This window comes from Dipteris shenzhenensis, chromosome 2, assembly GCF_047967505.1.
Source record: "Dipteris shenzhenensis isolate YYH24624 ecotype China chromosome 2, Dip_SZ_1.0, whole genome shotgun sequence".
Lineage (NCBI taxonomy): Eukaryota > Viridiplantae > Streptophyta > Polypodiopsida > Gleicheniales > Dipteridaceae > Dipteris > Dipteris shenzhenensis.
The window spans coordinates 41,663,651-41,677,587 of record NC_141597.1 but is presented as its reverse complement, the minus strand read 5'-3'; the positions used below and the strand labels follow the sequence as shown (position 1 = coordinate 41,677,587).

The following is a 13,937-nucleotide window of genomic DNA, read 5'->3' as shown; positions in this document are numbered from 1 at the left end:
TCTAAGGACTCTTATATAACAGTCTGTAATTGTAACCTCTCTTGGACATTTTTTTAACTACTACATTCCACTTCTCATAGGTTGTTCCCCAATCATCCTTGAATGCTTCCTCAACCTTGTGCTTAGGTTTTGTGCACTGCAACACAAAGTATGGGTCATCTTCTTCGTTCTCCCCAGGGGTAGTGACAACTGCAAACTTATCCCCCTCTTTCAGATAGTCAATGAGGTCATCGAAACTCTCCCCAAACTATGGCGAATCGTTGTTTGTCTCTCCATTGTTTGTTACTCCATCTGAACGTAGAGAAAAAACTTGAACTCATTCCCATGTCTTCACAATTGCAATGCTCTCACAATTGTCATGATCTCCTATGATGCACGCACTACAGAAATAAGAAAGTTTTCTTGTTTTGATCAGGTGGTTAAAGCAAGAAAGTTTTCTTGTTTTGATCAGGTGGTTAAAGCCCCATATGCTGTGCAAACCACACAAACTCCTTTCATTTTCTCGCAATCGTGCCAGCTTCTCCTTTGCACTTCATCCACTTTCACTTCATCGAACACTCTGTGTACTATACTACTATTAAGACTTTGTTTACTGTATGTTGAATGCGCACATGTGGAGAGACTATAGGCCATGTTACAACATCATGGGCATCATTGAGCTTTTCTTGAGGACATGTTAATTGTTGTTTAAATAGAGCTTGCTTAATAAGAGTACCACATCCATCATGTTCACCCTTGCCATGGCTAGACCCAAAGAAATTACATATCATATCTAGACTGCTCAAGGATTTAAACCTTGAGACAAAGTAGAATCTATGGGTTGATTTTCATTGAGAGGCAAAACCATCTGACCACAGCCAATGTTCTTTTATATTTTTTACATGGGGATTTTCATTTTTCAGCCGTTCCCAATGCAGTAGAAAAGCATGCTGCACAAATAAGGTTTCATGCTCTCTATCATCTAAAATGTAGAAATGGTATGTGAGTTACACTGACCTGGACTCTTGTGAGTCAGCAAGCAGATTGGCATCAGTCATAGAAGAATCAAGCAAATGATTGTACCTGATATGCACAAGAATTGTTATATGCTTATTGTACCAGTGAGCACTTTGTATCTCATCTTGTTCTTGAAATGAATAATTTAGTGTCATGGGAAAAATTGGCAAGGCACTTCCTGAACTGCTTATCCTACCAACTGGCCGTGAAATTGTGAAGCACATTTTTTTAGATGAATTGAACCACGTGCTCTTATATGATAATAGCCATCTCTTTTTATTAGATCCTTCAACAGTGACGTTTTCAAATCTCCCTATTTTAGAGCAACGTGGTTGCCTTCTCTCATTTCATTTGAACAAACATGAAATGTCTTCTTCTTCAACTTCAAACTGTAATTCTTACATGTGCCACAAATACATTCAATGTGGTGCCACTCACGGTCTCCCTTTGGACAAATCACTAGTTCCCACTAAGACCTTAGGCTACAAAAATTTGCTCTTCCTTGCAACACATGATGAGGATCTAAGTGGCCTACAAACTGCGCATTCATTGGGGAGACATGGGCATCGATCCCCATAAAGCAATGCTCCAACACAAACCCAACACAAACAAATCTTAAGTCATTCATAGCTTGCCGGGCCAGGTCAAAGTCTATGTTTGCATGTGCCACGAATGCATTCAATGTGGTGCCACTCACGGTCTCCCTTTGGACAAATCGCTAGCTCCCACAGAGACCTTAGGCTACAAAACCTGCTCTTCCTTACAACACATGTTGAGAATCTAGGTGGCTTACAAACTACGCATTCATCGGGGAGACATGGGCATCGATCCCCATGGAGCAATGCTCCAACACAAACAAATCTCAAGTCATTCATAGCTTGCCAAACCAGGTCAAATTCTATGTGTGTTTTGCAACAACAAACATTCTTCTCTTTGAGTTTCCTGACGTACCAGGGCTTATAATGCTCAAAGCTCCTCTGCTCAATTGAAATGTTAGGATTCTGATCCATTAACTTGAGATACAGCTCCTATTGACCCAACATGCAGGAACAAAAGAACAATGAGCCCTCTTTTAAATGAAACAACAGTACAATGGGCCTCCTTTTTGCACTACTAAAACAAGATAAAAACAGTACGTGCAAAAATACGATCTAATTAAAGTATATAATGAATCTAAATTGAATCAATCACCTAATAATTGAACTAATCAAGCTACTAGAAGCAAAACAATTTCAACCGCTGTGCTGGTTTAGGACAGTCACAATTTCAACTACCAAGCTGATTTAGGATAGTCACAATTTTAATCATCGAGCTGATTTAGGACACGGTCACAATTTCAACCACGGGACTCGTTTAGGACACGTCTAGGACAATCACAATTTCAACTAACGGGTTGGTTTAGGACAGTCATAATTTTAACCACGAGACACGTTTAGGACAGTCACAATTTCAACTACCGGGTTGGTTTACAGTCACAATTTTAGCCATCGAACTGGTTTAGAACACTGTCACAATTTCAACCACCGGACTGGTTTAGTCTGACATTCTCAACTTGACATATTAGACAATAATAAGTATATTACTTTTCATTTTCAAATTTCACAATTTAAATAAAAACCCAAGCTTTCAAATCGCATTTTATTGTACACTTTTTTTTCGAGTCTTGCCTTTTTCGAATCTCCATTTGTCTGTTTTTTAGTATTTTGAAAGCCATTTCGAGGGTTTTGGGCCACTCCGAACTCATCAAGAAGGTCAAAATTAATAAATTATGCACCCTATGTCAGATATAATAAAGTACCTCAAATATCCTCATCGAATGCAAACTCGGTGGTCTTTCTTTTTAAATGTTCTACAATGTTACATTGGCCCTCGTTTGATTGGCGGAGGGTTATTTTCCTTCTAAGATAAAAGACCCCAACATAAGCTCTAATTTTTCCTAATGCTCCAGTGATTGAACAGAGAGCAAAAGCAATGCACAATCATCCCAATCCGAGAAGTCGATGGGCTTCAAAAGAACGCAAGAATAGGAGAGACAGCCTAAGTGCAAAAGTCAATGCTAGAGTTGCGACGTTTTGGCATAAAAATACGAGAGTTTCTCCAAATAGAAATGATTTTTATAAAAAGCGGATGAGACGCACGGTGTTTAAGGAGCACATCATACACATGCTTGATATAATGCAAGTCAGTGGTGCCTAAACCAGCCCGGTGGTTGTGATTGAGCTTTGGGTCCTGAACCAGCGTGATAGAACAAATATTATTTGTTGACCAGCTCGATGGCATGATCGAGCAAAAATTAACAATATATTTTATAAGAAAAAAGCAATATATTGTTATTTTACTAAATCAACCTAGTGGTTGAAACATCATGCAACCATGACTACTTCATCTTAATCACCAACTATGTGATTGTCATGTTCCAGTATGGTTGAACAGACATTAGTTATTGACCAACCCGATGGTTGAAATTATTGTGTTTCTTAGTACTTAAATTAGTTAAATTCAATTTCCTGCTATTCGGGTCATATACCATTTAATTTCTAGACCAGGATGACTTGGACTTAATGTGATTGTCCTAAACTAGCCCTCTGCTGGTTCAAGACAAACAACAGTTACTGATTGAAATTCTAGAATTGAAAAATGAAAAGCAATATACATATGTGAAACACCGATGCGCACTGCACCCCCGACGTCGAAAAGTTGTCTCCAACTAGCTAGAATACGCCGCTCCTACATACTACAAAACAAAGAAGCGTAGATTTCTCAGTAGGCGATCGACATACGATAAGAGGTAGAGTAGAACCTTGACAACTTTGATTCTCTGCAGATCCTCAAGGTCAATCACGTGTGCAGATGCCTTTCAGTAAGGGTGCCAACTTCACTTATAAGGCCAACTCTCTCAAAGTTGTTAAGAGCCATGCTAGGAAACCTCCGCCTTTCGCGAATTTATATGCTCTCTTATTGAGTTTGATGGAAGATGATGACAATAGGTGGCTCGAGGTGGTGCAAATCAGCAATTAATCATGTAGAGTGATTTCTTGCATTAGTTGGATTTTTGTCATGCTATGGTTCTTGTCATCTCTCAGGATGGTGATGGTTCTTACGTAGCCATTGACGTGAATTTTCAAGGAAACTCCGTCGTCAGTATACCTGTCTACGCCTCGAATCTTACAGAGGAGCGTACATGTCTTAAGGATTGTTTGGCTAACGTTTGCAGCTCTCGGAGACATGTGATATTGCTAGGGGATTGGAATATGACGGTAGGTTGGAATGATCACGATCATCCATCGGTTGACATTCCTGAATCAGAGCAAGCTGCTTGATTCGACTTCCCCAAATCGACAGGACTCGTTGATTGATTGGTGCGACATTAACAGGCTTTGTCACCTCCGTCATTGTACTTGGCACAATCGACATAGTGTAACGAGTCCTGGAGGGCCGCCAAAGTACTGGACCATGTTTATATATCCAATTCTGCATGGTGGTTGGACCCAAGACTTCGTGGTGATGTGATGGTGGGCTCTTGTTCCTCTGATCATTTGCCCATTCAGCCCCTTTTCAACCTCTCCTTGCACAAAAGTCAAACTAGGTAGCTCGAAGTGCGAAATCTTGCCCCACTAAGCGATGCCAAAAATGACAGATACTCGCCTAAGGTTGCAGAGAATGCAGCTTGAGGACCCATCGAGCACATAGATTATTACATTTAGCTTTGGAAGGCTTGTTTGGAGGCAATCATCAGGGTGTGCAAAGATCATGGACGTCGACACGCCCAAGCTCGCATGAGGGAGTCGTCGATCATGCATTGTGTGCATGCTTCTATCCTAGTAGCTTTCCAAGGGTGTCCTCGAGACCAATATCTGCCTCCATTACTTAACGTTCTAGAAATGCACATTCGTAAGATGGATCATTGCAAACTTGTATCACCTAAAGTCCAAGATGGCCTGATCGCCCCTCAAATTTCTTTTTCAAGAGTGTGAAAGACAAGAGGAGCAAGGAGAATACATCGGTCATCTTGGATGAGAAGGGTGTGGGGATTTGTGGAGAAGAGAATATTGCAGAAGTGTTCAGGAAGCATCTCTCTACTAGCATTGTGAGATCACCTCCTTCGCGTGTTGATTCGTATGATAACATATTCAAATATTTCTCCAACCCTTCCAATAAAAGGTATCTCATTCCCGGAAGCGACTATGCTTCAAAGACCCTTTTCTATCTCTGAACTTAGATTTGTAGTGCAGTCTATGGCCCGTGACAAAGTGCCAGGACCAGATTGACTTCTATCAGAGGTACTAGAAAGTTTGTGGAGCAAACCTCATCCGCTTTCTCAACGCATGCAATCTTGCGGACAGATTGCCTTTCTCTAGACAATGCTCAATGGGGCTTACAAGGTTTTGGTGAAAGCAATCGCGATGAGGGTCAAGTTTTTGCTGATAGATCGGTTGCGCTCAAAGCAATAGGGTTTCTTGGCTGGGCAAAGCATTCACGATGCTATCCTGAATATTCTGTTATCTATTGACTACAGCTTGTCACAGAATAAACAATTTCTTCTTCTGAATCTTGACGTAGAAAAAACATGCGATAGGGTCTCTTGGAGTTTAATCTTTAAGGTACTCGACAAAATGGGATTTGGAACAGGGTTCTGCAAGCTCCTGTCCACTCTTTTCTCTAATGCATCGGCAGTCATTTCTGTTAATGGGTACAACTATGGTAGATTTTCTCTTCAGCGATCCATCCGTCAAGGCTGCCCACTCTCACCTCTTTATTCGCAGTTTTGACGGAACCTTTATTGCGCCAATTGGATGTGCTAAATACCCGATCTACTATCCGAGGGCTACCTTTACATGATGGATTGCAATCCACTGCCAATTTTTCGCAGATGACAATACAAACATACAAGAAGCTGATAAATCTAATGTTGGTGCTCTCTTGCAGCTTTATTAACTCTAGAGTTAACAAACGAAAATCCACACTCATCTTTCTAGATTGGGGAGAGCCTCCTCACTGGCTTATGCAATTATGGGTTCTCTGTCATCCCACAGGGATCTATTTGCCGTTATCTTGGCTGTCCTATCGTGTTTGTTGTCTGTATGCAGCGACGATTAGAATGGTGCCTTCACAAAATGTGTGCCAAGTTTCACAAGTGGAGATCTAAGCAACTCTCAACTTTGGGTAGGGTTATGACTCTCAAACACTTCTTTGCCACTATGCTAGTCTCCACATTGTTTGTGCTTCCTTTATCTCAAAAAGGACTTGCAGAGGTGGACAAACTTGCTAAAGAATTTCTTGGCATTCAATACCTTGGACATATGTGATTTCTCATAGGCAACATGTTGGGCTTGGTTTGTAATCATTTAAAGCACTAGGTGATAAGCTCTGTGGAAAATGGCTTCTTGCTTAAAATGCATTCATCACAACCATGGGCCAGAATTGCGAGGGGATTGATTCAGCCTCGAGTATCCAGAAACTCTGATACTTGACAGGAATTGATTCTATGCAAGTTCCCGATTCACATCAGACACTCAAAAATTCTGTCCAAGTTGATCACGTTACGGAGGAAGCGACTGGAGAATTGCAAGTGGGCAAGATTATCTACTCTCAAAGGCAATGCATTGCTGTGTCACAATATTTGGATTCATTCACCCCCATTTAGAAATGATGTTGCAGCTATCCAAGTTAGTACGCGCTTGTCGGTTAGATTGAATAATCACAAAATTTCTACTTGGGAGTCCTTGTGGGATGCAAATAGGAAAGATTGGATGGCTATGGAATCCATGATGCAACTTCCATTCGTCACAAACAAAGATGGATTTCCTTCGTGCCACTCTAGCAAGGCTTCATTCTTCTTAACCGACTAAGTTTACTTTGATGCAAGCCAAGAGCTGAGAGGTTGGATAACTAGTGAGGGAAAAGAGTTACACAAGCTCAAGTTACGAGATTTTGCTCCTCGGGTGAATTCTCAGCCAAAAGGAGGACAGGCAAAAAGCTAGTTAAGTCACAAAAAATGATGAAGCCCATCAAAATAACATAGAAATTAATGGAATATAAAACATTGATAAATAAGCATAACCTCATATGATCTATATACATAGCCTTCCACCATATCATAAAATTAGTCACAAAACCTCCACACTAGTTTTCATAGAGTTGTGTACGCTAATTAGATGTTAAGATATATACAGCCCTCATAGTATAAGAAAGTTGCACTTTTTGATCACTCGGCATCATCATGTAGTTAGCTTGCAATCTATGTGCGCACACACAGGTGCCTGTGGTTATATATGCCTATGCACAAGAAAGCGCATGTGCACGCATGTTGTAGATAAAGGGTGCGCACATGCATCCTGGTGCTCCTGCTTGCACAGGCACATGCCTCGATTTAACCACATTATTTCTTCCACAATAATACCCCCCCCCCCCCTGAAAAGTCCCCGACTAGTAAAATGCCATTCCCCCCCCCCAAAAAAAGAGTCCTGAAAAGAGTCATAGGAATGCTTCCCAGCAATAGGTGAACCTTTCCGCAAGCTAACACTTATAGAATCCAAGGGCTTGAATTACTCTGCCAGAACCGAGGGCTTCAAATACTTTTGTCAAAACCATCTGAGATTTGAATAGATCATGAAGAACATTGCCCGACACTAATAGAATTGCTGAGTGTCAAAACTCTATGAGACAGCATCAACCTTCTATCACCATCCGCTGGTCAACTTCTCAGAGAAAAGATGCCACAAATAAATCAATTTCCTCTCTCTCTCTCTCTCTCTCTCTCCCCTACGATACATAACCAGGAAAATAGAAAACTTCAATTTAATACAGCGGCCTGAGAACTCAATGTCACATTGACAGAGTGGAAGTGAAGTACGAAGATGTGACCTAGCATACAGATTGATGGCACAACTCCAGGAGGCAAGACGTAATAGCACTTGACATGAACTTTACAGTACAGATCTAACAGCTTCTCGTCTCAATTCTGCAGCTTTCCCAGACCCTCTGAAATATGCGTACACTTGCTGCAAACACAACAAGATCAAACAGTCTAGTCAACTCGCCACTCTGGAGCAACTAGCAAAAATATTGCCACATATGAAGAAAGGACGAAAGCCAGTTCATTATAAGATACAAGTAGGAGGAAATTACCTGTAGAACCCAAAGACTTAGAAGTCCCTCTAAGCAAAAGCAAACGAATCCAATGAGGTACAAAATCTGTGGGCAACATCAACCCGTTAACACTTGAGGTTCCAAATGCATACAACGTTGCAGTAAAAGAATTTTCCAAAACATGAATTTAGAATTTTGCAGAGCATCTGCACACACACAAACATGCAGATCAATACAAAGGTACATACAGAGCAGATGCACCGGTAATCTATGCACAATCGAACCTCCACAGACTTCCACACGCACACATGCGCGCAGACAGACAGACAGAGAGAGAGAGAGAGAGAGAGAGAGAGAGAGAGAGAGAGAGAGAGAGAGAGAGAGACCCCGACTCCTGTAGACTTTGAAATGACATCTATCAGTGATAAGATCCCTCTGGACAAAACAAAAAAATATATGTGATGTCAGTATCAGACCAGCTTTTTAATGGAGCTTACCTTGTGACTCCAACAGATCAAATCCAAGCATATTTTACTCTTCTAAAAGAAAAACTCCAAGCATATTTTATGGAGCTAACATTGCAACTACAACAAATCAAATCCAAGCATATTTATTCTTCCAAAAGAAAAACTCCATTCACCACTAAAAGTTAGCCCACCCTTCCAGCTAGGTATGCATCCTCCAATAAAATTCAAGAAACAAAAGACTAGAATTAAAAAAGATGATGGAACACAAGTCCCAATATATTTACTCGTTCCACGCCATAGAATACTTTCTAAGCTTGCGTTTCTTCAAAGATTGTTGGAAGAAAAGCACCCATGTGCAAGTCCACAAACACATGGCAACTTAACAGACAATGCACATCCCAGTAACGTGCAAACTAGACTCTCTCTCTCAGCAATCTTACGTTAATGATTCCCCCTTGAAGACGATCGGAGGAGCAACTGCAGCAATTATAATAAAGCCGATGTGAATCTGCCATCAAGATGAAATTGCTTACTGTCAAGGTAAACATATTAGCCCGATTCAAGAGATTCACAAATGCAAAACCTCATGAAAGAAAGCCATTAGAGACTGTACTATCCCCTTTCAAACAAAGGCTCAAACAAATCAAGAAAAACATGAAACTCCAGTATACATTGAAATGATCACTTACCAGATAAAACAAGAAGAACCATGAAAATTTCAGGGCGCTCTCAGACCTACAGAACAAGAATGATGGTATGTGAAGACCTTCACTCTCCTTTCCTTTCTACAGTGTCCAATTTAAAGAGAATTCTGCTCTGCGGCCTCATGTATTTACAAATGTAAACGAGAACTTCTGTTAAGCTTGCTCTGCCAAAGTCTGTTATGACAACTTGCACTTGCAGTTGTAGCTTTGCAAATTTCAGGGGTTGCAATCAGAATTCCTGTTAAATAATGTACCTCATTGCACGATAAAGTGGTCTATACCAAAGCACATATGAGCCAGGAATGCCGCAAATCGCATATATAATTGCCAGAAACCATATCTTCACACCAGAATCTGAGAAAATGAAGTTATGAGATGAAAGTGAAAATTACAGTGATGTATTTTCAATCAGCCCAACAACGTTTAGCACTTTACAAGTCCAAAAAAAATAGCAACCACATGATGGCATGCTTACCAGATACTTTTATCCATGCACAAGTCACTGCGAGGAGATTCCAAACCAAACAGATTACCATCCCTGTTGAATAGAATTCAAGAGACATAGACAGGTTTTAATAGAATTGCAATGCAAATCCAAAATGTTGGTGCTTCACATGTGCTAATCTGACAAACAAGAAAAACAAATCCATGGCCTTTTAATTGGTTGATATTTTTGAACCGACAAGAAACAGAAATGAGCTACTCTTTTTCAGGGCATCAGGCTTTATGAGGTAATTGCTCAAACCTAGCCAACTTGCAAATGCACAGTATTGAATGCGTTGCAGGTACACTGGTATCTCCCTTGGAATATCGTGATGAATGATAGGGAAAAACGGTGGCCAATTCCTATCCTCAAGGACAATTCCAGCTGCAAAGATAAATCAACATCAATATCTTATCAAAAATGACTATGACCAACACCTCGTCATGAAAAGTTAGTTTTTCCCTTAAAAAGTATACATTCCCTCTTCAATTTCTTATCTAAATATTCTTTTGTGTGTAAAAAACAGCACCACAAATTTTCCATACCTCTTGAAGCTGCTTCCTCTTTTCTCTTAAGCTCCTACAAGTCACAAGACAACACTGGCATTAAGATGCTACACAAACTTCTTATCTACCACCGATAATACAACTCTGAAAAAGATGGATATGCACATAACTGTCACTAGAATCGATCACTACTAATGCCAAGCCCAGACTTAAACAAACATTGATTAAACCTTATTATATATGCAAACAATGCCTCCCAAAAAGATAACACACAAACGAAACAAAGGAAAGAGGGATAGAAAACAACACAAGCACAAATAATTTAGGTTCAAATAGATAATTAAAAAGATACCATAATGAGAAGCTTAAATTCCACTTCATGAGTTCCACTCAGATAAACAGAAATCAAGTGTTTGCCCCATCAAATCAAATACTTGTTTGCTCAAATAAAATAGGAAAAGGTTAGCTAAAAATGTGGGCTGTCTAACAGAAATTCTGGAAAGAAAAACATGGCAAAGATCCAAAGCAACACGACAACAGATTTCTTCGAAATTAGCATGCGCAATTAGAAAATTTTGTAGATTACATAGCCCATGCATGATCAACAGAGTGCCGAAGTAAGCAAGAAAGATAACTTTGTGGGCGAGTTGGACGAAATAAGCTAATCCCATAGGCAAGCAGATTGATTGATGACGCTCACTGATAGATTGTCTGGGCAAATAGAGACTTTGTATCACACTGTCTCCCAAGCACTATCCTCAGGTAAGAGTTGAGAGCGAGTGCGGGGACGGTAACGCTGGCAAGGATCTCAATCTCTCTCTTTCACACACACACGCGCACGCACGCACACACATATATAGATAGATCGATAGATGAATCCAGAACATGCCCAAATTCATCCTCTAAAAACACAACACAGTTCAATCTCATGATAGTCGCTCATAAGGTTGAAACCATTAATTGCATCATACAAAGCAAGGACTAGCTACTATGACATCCCCACTGACGTCATCAGCACCCAATAGTGGGTGTAGACCATAGTATGAACATATGCTCTCACACATACAAACCCACACATACGTGAGCTTTCTGTCGGCACTTAGGAGGTGAAGGGCAGACTCAACTGTGACAAAGGCTAACACTAAAGGAGAAGGATATTAAAAAAGAAATCCACATTCTCTCCATTCAAGCTACAACTGGAGTCTGGAATAAGGCTACGCTTACCACCAAATCAATAGCATTTAGCCTCGACCACAAATGGTTGGGCTGGATTCGGTAACGCCAATACAGGTCCTTCCTTCACCTTAAACTTGAGCGTCTCGACAGCCTCATCAAGCTTATCATTCCAAGAGACATGATTGTTCGACCAAAGTCCATGTCCCTTAAGGACGAGGAAGGTTCGTCAAAGTAACGGTTAGCTTTGAATAATCCCTCACGTACTTCCTAAGAAAGACAGTAAATCTTAGGAATGCACAAAGTTCAAACTTGCCTTACTATCCAAGGAATGGGCCAATGCAATATCTTTCGGATCCTCTCATGGTCAATGCTCATGCTCTCTTGAGAAATCTTATGCCCAATGTACAAGAGTTCCTTATGAAAGAACTCCTCCGTAGACTCCTTCGCATACAACTTCTCACACTTTAGTGTCGCTAACATAAATACGGAGATGCTCGACATGCTCTTGAAGATGGCATCCGCTCTAGGAAGGGGATATCGGTTCTTGATTGTAACTTTGTTCAACTTTTTCTAATTCACTTACGTTCTCCAACTTCCACCCTTCTTGCACTTGAATAGCACTGGAGCACCCCATGGAGATCTACTTTTCCAAACCTATCCCACACGTAGATGTTCCAATGACGGTCGAGATATCTCATCTTCTTACGTTTGTCTTATCCTGTAAGGCGCCATGCTTACAAGGTGAGCTCTTGGAACTGATCTACTGACCTAATGAATGGTCAACCGAGCAACAACTCAAATGGAAATACATCAGCAAATTTCGTCTTTATTTCTACAAGTGCCCATGTTTCCCATGCATCTAACTTAGAAGATTCAATAGCATTATTAACTTCAAATGCAAAATTGCATAACAAGCATTGATACACTTTACATTCAAAATTTGCCCTCATATACTACAAAGAGTTTACAAGGGGGCAGAGTAGCGACATCACCCTATAATAAATAAGGTACTCCTCCTTTGACAAAAGTTAACCTATGACTCCGACAGTCATTTTGGACATTCAAATTATGTAACCATTCTTTTCCTAGAATTACATCCACTCTATCTAAATTCATTAACATAAAGTCTAGATCTTCAGATAATTCTGAATTTGAGGGAAATCTGCGTCGCAAGCCAACCCCAAATCTACTTTCCCGTTGCCATGCCCAACGTCAAAACTCCCCACTTTTGCACAAGTATAGCATTCAAGAAATTTTGAGAACTTCCAGAGTCAACTAGGATATGCACGATTCTTTCCATGATCGACGCATATATACATACATGATCATTGGGTTTGAACACATTCATATTAAATTCACAACCTTACTTGCAAAGCCTTTGACCCAGGACTATAACATGAGTGGAAGAGATAGTGTTATCTTTGACCTTGGTCAAAGTAACCTTATTTGCCTTGCCTTGCATCTTCGGACACTACATCCGCATATCTGCAGAGGAAGCAACAGCCTTTCTTCAAGTATGGGAAGCGTAGTCTTAATTGAGATGGACTATGGTCGAGGTTTCCTAACCTCTAGATCCAATGGGATCCACGGTTGGGTAGTGATGCACTAGCCCACACCATATGTGTCCCTGTGTTTGTATACTGACAATTGTTAAGCTTGCAAGTTAGCACCAAGATAGAGGAGATCCTAGAACCCCCAATTTAGTGGTGACTAATCTGTAGGGGCTATTTTATTTCGTATCAGAGCTGCCTCGAGCTGTCTCGATCTTTTTGCTCATGAACACTTCGCTGGCTTGCTTGATTCCTACAATTGCATGTGTGTGATTGCGAGCCAAATGTTGAGTGCTAAGAATTTGTGGATATACCTAGATGAATCTAGGAACATTCCCAAACTCATCCCCTAAAAACACAACATAGTGCAGTTTCAATCTCATGATAGTCACTCATAAGGTTGAAAACCATAAACTCCATCACACATAGCAGGAACTAGCTACTATGACATCCCCACTGACGTCATCAACGCCCACAGTGGATGTAGACCATAGTACAAAAATATGTTCACACATACAAATCCACACACCCACACATACTTGAGCATCCATTTATACAAAGTCTTCGTACTGAGTTTCTGTTGGTGCTCCAGAGGTGAAGGGCAAACTAAGCCATGACGAAGGCTAGCACTAACGGAGAAGACTAATCAAAAAGTAGTCCAAAATCTCTTCATTCAAGCTACAACTGCTTGTGAAGTCTAAACTATTTCATTTTAGTTTCTCCCAAACGAGCATTTAAATCTAGCTGATAGGGCAACGCACCATTTAAGATAGAAAGAATTAACGCAATACCAACAAGCCGCAACATGGACGAAAACTTCACAAGGTGAAATTTGCATGTCCGCTAATACGACAGAAGCATATACCTACATTAATCCAAGAACATTCCCAAACTCATCCTCTAAAAACACAACAAAGTGCAGTTTCAATCTCATGATAGTCACTCATAAGGTTGAAAACCATAAA

At 40.5% G+C, this 13,937-nt stretch overlaps 1 protein-coding gene across 2 annotated transcripts in view; it reads right to left on the bottom strand.

Moving 5' to 3' along the window:
- Positions 1-7,445: 7,445 nt before the first annotated feature.
- Positions 7,446-13,937, bottom strand: part of LOC147904767 (secretory carrier-associated membrane protein 1-like) — a 53,392-nt gene continuing 46,900 nt past the window's right edge. The window contains exons 5-14 of one of the 2 annotated variants that reach the window (XR_015542457.1): positions 10,286-10,319; positions 10,002-10,124; positions 9,732-9,794; positions 9,511-9,610; positions 9,242-9,287; positions 8,993-9,060; positions 8,472-8,520; positions 8,125-8,190; positions 7,861-7,997; positions 7,446-7,694 (exon numbers count right to left, since the gene is read on the bottom strand). Coding sequence is in view for 1 of the 2 variants with exons in the window: in XM_087388287.1 (XP_087244413.1) it covers positions 7,923-7,997; positions 8,125-8,190; positions 8,472-8,520; positions 8,993-9,060; positions 9,242-9,287; positions 9,511-9,610; positions 9,732-9,794; positions 10,002-10,124; positions 10,286-10,319 (624 nt within the window). In the remaining variant the exon portion in view is untranslated. Of the gene's footprint in view, positions 7,695-7,780; positions 7,998-8,124; positions 8,191-8,471; positions 8,521-8,992; positions 9,061-9,241; positions 9,288-9,510; positions 9,611-9,731; positions 9,795-10,001; positions 10,125-10,285; positions 10,320-13,937 lie in introns of those variants that run through there. The other variant, XM_087388287.1, reaches the window with a different exon arrangement.